General features: G+C 35.5%; 1 protein-coding gene across 1 annotated transcript; it reads left to right on the top strand.

Moving 5' to 3' along the window:
- On the top strand, positions 1-3,867 carry LOC18774587 (factor of DNA methylation 5). Its single transcript, XM_007207719.2, has 8 exons — positions 1-277; positions 604-641; positions 741-1,255; positions 1,409-1,465; positions 1,568-1,894; positions 2,552-2,764; positions 3,287-3,525; positions 3,795-3,867. The coding sequence occupies exons 2-7, from the start codon at positions 632-634 to the stop codon at positions 3,521-3,523; spliced, it is 1,359 nt and encodes a 452-aa protein (XP_007207781.2). The 5' UTR covers positions 1-277; positions 604-631; the 3' UTR covers positions 3,524-3,525; positions 3,795-3,867.

Genomic DNA, 5,922 nt, shown 5'->3' with positions numbered 1-5,922 from the left:
CACTTCATAAAGAAAAGAAAACCCTTCAATTCCATCGACTTGGCGCGTGTTTCTAATTTTCCAATCTGCAGGTTCCACGTGTCTTTCATAAAACCACTTAATCAAAAGAACAAAAATATCAATGAAACACCAATTTTCTTTATGGGTCTTTATATATCCAATCTTTTCATCTTCCTTCCATAAAAAGAAAAAGAAAAAAATCTTTTCATCTTCCTAAAACCCCAAGGTCAGTGTTCTGTTGTCTGGGGGCATCCATAGAGAGAGCACTTGCTAAAAAGTAAGGACTATCTCTCCTTTGCATGTTGATGATTATGTGTGTGCAGTTTTTATTGTTGAAAGTGAAATGCATTGTTTGGTTTCTAAGAAAAAGTCAGAGAAAAAGTGGTAAAATAATTCAAATGCAATATGGTTTTGGGACCTGCAGTTAAAATGATTGCAGTGGTGGAACTTAATTTCCACCCTTTTGCGTTGTTGGGGAACATGAAAGACACGACCTTTATCTGCATGCACCTTGTTTTCTTGTTTGGTTGCTTTGAAGAGGTAGGATTGAAGTTGAATCTTAGGTTTTTAAAAAAAAATTCCTTTTTCCCTTCGGTATTGCAGGTTTGAAATATCTCAAGTTTCAGAAGAAATGGATATTGGTGAGTCTGAGTTTTGTCTTCAGCTTTATGTTGCCTTTGCCTTTGAAGGGGGATGCAAGATTAGCTTACTTTAATTTTTATGTCATGTTTGATAAATAGCAAAGTTGAAACAAAATGTGCGTGACCACCTGGAGAAGGTATTCTTGGAGCAGGATAAAGCCTTAGCCAAATCTGAAGTTCAAAAGAATGAAAATAAGAAAAAGCTTGAGCATATTGAGGCACAGAAGAAAGAGCTCATGAAAAAGCTTGAGCAGAGTGAAGCCAAGAAGAATGAACTACAGGAAAAGCATGCGCAAAGTGAAGCCCAGAAGAAGGAGCTTCAGAAAAAGCACGAGCAGAGTGAAGCCCAGAAGAAAGAGCTTCAGAAAAAGCATGAGCAAAGTGAGGCTCAGAAGAAAGAGCTTCAGAAAAAGCATGAGCAGAGTGAGGCTCAGAAGAAAGAGCTTCAGAAAAAGTTTGAGCAGAGTGAATCGCACAATAAAGATCTTCAGAAAAATCTTGATCACAGTGAAGCTCAGAAGAAAGAGCTTCAGAAAAAGCTTGAGCAAAGTGAAGCACAAAAGAATGGGCTTCAATTTCGTAAGCAGCGTGAGATACAACTAATGAAACAAATGGTATTATCATGTTCTCAACTTAAAACCAATTAACTTATCTTTTGATTGTTTAGTCCTCTCCTTTGGGTAATCTACTGACCAGAATATGATCGGCTTAGATGTTATTGGCAATTATTATTTAATATGAGTTAATGCTGTGCCTTTTTCTCTCAGTATGGGGAAACTGTCTTAGAGAAAAGGATGGCTGATGAAAAGATGATAGAGAAAAAGGTTTGTTTTCCCTCTACTGTAAAAAGTAAGAGATTTGTTTAAGTCAATCATATATAAATGAGTTTTGTAAATTTCGGTTTGGTGATTTTATGGCAACGGCAGAAAGAAAATGAGAAACTTCATAGGAAAATAATTGAATTGGAAAAGTTGTGTGATCAAGACAAGGATCAAGCTGAGGTTAAGGATGGCAAGCAGGAAAAAACAGATGAGGATGATGAGGATGAGGATGAGGACCAAGAGCAGGATCAGGATGAGGACCAAGAGCAGGATCCGGATGAGGTTAACGATGATGATGGGAATGAGAAGATGAAGAAAATTCGAAAAAAGTTAAAGGAGACGGAAGAGGAGTTGGAATATGCTGAAGCTCATAACCATAAACTTATTGCGAAGGAGTCTGAATTAGAGGAGGCTCGTAAGGAGTTAATCTCTGTATGTATATCAAGGATTTTGAATTTCTGTGCATGTCTTTCATTAATTCTATTCTTTTAAATACAAGAAGTTTACACTATGCAAGTACATTTGTCAATACCCCAATGTTTGCTTAAAGTTATACATATCTGGTATCTGTTATTTAGTTTCTTCTTGTTAATTTATTTTAAAGATTTTTTTCTAAAATAGTTACCCTTACGTTATATGATCCAATGTAGGCTTAAAGTTTATATGCCTTCACATATTAGAGCTCATTGACTGTATTTTGAAGTCTTCAAATCTGGATATACAATGGCGTTATTCTTTAATCTTGTTAAATTAAATCACATGTGTATTAACATCTTCTGTTGATAAAAAGATCATGTGTAACCAGTAGATAGATGACCTATGTATGCTGTCCCACCTACAATTTTGTTGCACCACTAGAGTTTTAGGTTTACATAAAATTTCGTAGACATCAGCAAAATAAAAATGTGATGCCGTTATAAATTTAGGATACATTTTGTTTTTTTCTCTTGTCTGATCTCTAAAACACTCCAGATATAATTGGTTGGGGGATTGATCAATCTTTAGCTAGATGACTTCTTTGCTATATCTTAATTTTGAATCATGATATTTTCTTGTCAATATGATAATCCTCGTCATTTTTTTTTGCAGGGATGGGATTCAGCAAGTCGTGCTTTTATTGGCGTGAAGAGAATGGGAGAGCTTGAAAGCAAACCATTTCAAACTGTATGCAAGAGAAAATATCCTATGGATGAAGCAGATGACCAGGCAGCGGCACTATGTTCTCTGTGGGAGAGTTATCTTAGGGATTCTTGCTGGAAACCATTCAAAACTATAAGGGTAGCCTTTCGTCAACAACCGAAGGTATATATTTAATTAATACAGCACTATCAGACCAATAATAGCGTACCATTTTTGGAGTTCATTTTGTGTTGCTCTTCTCTTGATACACTAGTTTGTAACTTTCATGTGTACATGTGCTTTCAAATAAAGAAATATCCATGTTATGGTTCCTGCAAATAGAAGCACAGTTTTAATTAAAGATATATCCATGCGGTCAGTCCTGTGACTTGCAGTCTTCATGTTTCTTTTCTGCTCATTTTGTTAACTTTATTCTCTTCTCGCACTGCTCACTCTATAGCCTTTGATCTTGAAGGCTTATGCTTCTGAAGCATGTACTAGGTCTTGTATAACAGGGAGCTTGTTTTGTCGGTCTGAACATTGAGTCGGAGTCTGTGGACTGTGCAGTTTATCCACATTAAGATTGTCATGATTTTGGCCCATCATTCTCTTGCCATAAATTTCTTGTACTTGATTAATGTGATCCAGAGCTTCTCATCTCCCATCTGCCTTTCTAACTGGATTATATTGGATTTGAGTGTACAGATAACTATTGATGAGGGAGATGAAAAACTGAAAAAATTAAAGGACGAGTTTGGTGATGAAGTCTACAATGCTGTGACAACTGCCTTGCTGGAATCGAAAGAGTATAATAGTCACCATTGGAGGTGTACAGTATCAGAATTATGGAACTTTAAACAAGGGAGGAGAGCATCATTAAAAGAGGGTGTCTCGTATTTACTGAAGCAGTTGAAACTGCAGAAAAGGAGAAGATCAAGCTGAAGGTATGTATTAAAATGTACTTTCTATATAGAAATATCAGATACAGCTTTCAACTTGAGGGTAACTCTTACTAGAATTGTTTCAAGTTTCTTTAGAAATGTTTGGTAACGTAGAATTGGTTAGGCTTATGTTTAGCTTCATATTAAAAATTAATGTTTGCAAGGTCAAAACTGAACTTGGCTAAATAATTAGTAAGACCAATAAACCTGTTATTTCTTTTACGCAGGTTTACTTTTATTCCATAATCTGACCTGAATATGCTTTTTGGTAGGCATTGTGGAAAGAAGATGGAGAGCTGAAAGAGCTTTGGTTACTGTCAAGAGTCAACTGGCTGCTTCTTAATGTTCATATTCTATTTTTGCTCATCTGTTATATGATGAATAGATTAAAACTTAAGAATTTTCTTTTGGAATCAGATGTTGTGAGAGACTTGTATGTATAGGGATCAAGTCAAGCAGTGGTCCTCTTTACATTTGCATTTTTCCTTAGTTTTATATCTGCGCTTCTTCTTCTAAATCTCACCCATCTAGCAACCAATGACCTAAATGAAAAAGGTTAGCTTTTAGTATAAATGTGATTATTTCACACGAAGCTTTCTATCCTAAACAATCTACCTCTAGCACAGAAATTGTCAAGATTTTTGTAGTTGCATGATGTTCTTGCGTAACTAAATACAGTCTTTCAATTCCATTAACAAAAATACAGTTTTTCCATAGAAAGAGACCCTCCGTACTCGCTTTTAAGGCCAGCACGTTCGAATTCTCAATAAAACAACAATCAGATTAGAATCCAGGCCGGAGATATAACAAAAGCGAGTTAAACTTCTGGGAATTTTGTAAGGCTGTTTAGTAGAAAACGAAGAGTTACTGACAAATCAATTATAGGAACAAAACAAAATACCCATTATCTCTGGTAGCTTTAACCTAAATTCCAGACTTTTCATTGGTACCCAAGTTTTTGCTTTGTTTCCATAACCCTAGTAATAATTCTGAATTGTTAGGAAGATAGATAAGACTGGCTTCTACAAATGGATGATCTCATTGCCGAAGAAGTGTTTGTGTGGCCTTGTAGGCATTGGGGCAAACATTAAAACTGAACTAAAAAATGGGAAACAAGTTAGGGAAAGTGGTTCAAAACTTAGTCCACTCCCATCAAGTTTCCTACACTTTTCTTTTCCCTTATTTGATATTCAATTAGACCTTGAAGTTGTTCAAATTTAGCCTGCATTTCTCTCTTTTCTTTTGTCTAGTTCTCTCCTTTGCTAATCTTCTGTGTAATTTGATCGAAGTATTTTTGGCAGTTAGTATATAGTGTTCGCTGACAGTTCTTTTCTCTTTCAGAATGAGAAGGCTACCTCAATGCAAAAGAAGGCTGACAAAAATCTGCTATAGTTGGCAGAACACATGGTTTGTTTTCCCATAACTCTTTGGTTTTTTCTTATCACTTGTGATTTTGGTGAATGAATCTTTGAAATTTCATCTTAGTGATTGAGTTTCGATTGCAGAGAGAAAAGGAGAAACTAAACAAGTTTTTGCAAAAGCAGCTGGATGTCAAACAGTCACTGGAGCTGGAGACAAAGCGTCTGAGAGGTGCTTTTGAAGTGATGAGACTACTGGATGATCAAGATGACGATTTCGAAGTGATGACAAAGATGGATGAAATTCAAGATGAGTTAAGGGAGAAGGAGGAGGAGTTGACGATGCTGAAGAACTTTATAGAGCATTCATTGTTGAGGAGCGGAAGGAATAATGATGAACTGCAGGATGCTTGTTAGGAGTTAATCAGTGTACGTATATTTGTGTTTTTTAGTTTCTTTTGGTTTGACTCCATTGGTTTATTGAATTGTATTTCTCTTTAACTTCTGCAGAATTAAGTTATTTTTTATAACTGAAGTGCCCTGAAAAATTAGTCTCTTGAGCATGTTCGTTGATTTAGCCAATCTTGAAAACAGAAGGTTTGAATGTCACCAAAATGCTAATAAGAGTGCCACTTACTAAATGATTTTGTGTTGTTTGGTGTTTGAGATTGTGATGCACTATGACCATAAAAAAAGTAAAGAAGATTGTGCTGCACAACATATATGCCATTTTAATTCAAAATACAAGAGTGGTTAATTTTTACTTAAAAGATGAATTAGCATGTGGGAATAATAGAATTGATTTTGGAATATGGGACCTTCTTCAATAATTCTAGAGGCGCCAACTAGTTTTTTAGAGACGCCAACTCGTATCGAAATGTTTTTAAATCCTAAATGAGGTAGCAAGATTTCATTCGTTTGTACTTGGACTCACTGTGAATCGCCATGTTTAGAAAAATGAAGAACAGTCATTAATAAATAAATTTTCCTTAATAGGTTTTTAAGGATATGGATGAAGAACTGGCTGGCCAGACTTATATAA

Source organism: Prunus persica, chromosome G6 (assembly GCF_000346465.2).
Source record: "Prunus persica cultivar Lovell chromosome G6, Prunus_persica_NCBIv2, whole genome shotgun sequence".
NCBI classification, from domain to species: domain Eukaryota; kingdom Viridiplantae; phylum Streptophyta; class Magnoliopsida; order Rosales; family Rosaceae; genus Prunus; species Prunus persica.
The sequence above is the reverse complement of the archived record's forward strand: the minus strand, read 5'-3'. Positions and strand labels throughout refer to the sequence as shown.

Excerpts from the sequence above, each read along its gene's own strand:
- LOC18774587 (XM_007207719.2), top strand. Across the intron at positions 1,256-1,408 it reads TACAACTAATGAAACAAATG|TATGGGGAAACTGTCTTAGA; the intron begins GTATTATCATGT and ends TTTTTCTCTCAG. Across the intron at positions 1,895-2,551 it reads CTCGTAAGGAGTTAATCTCT|GGATGGGATTCAGCAAGTCG; the intron begins GTATGTATATCA and ends TTTTTTTTGCAG.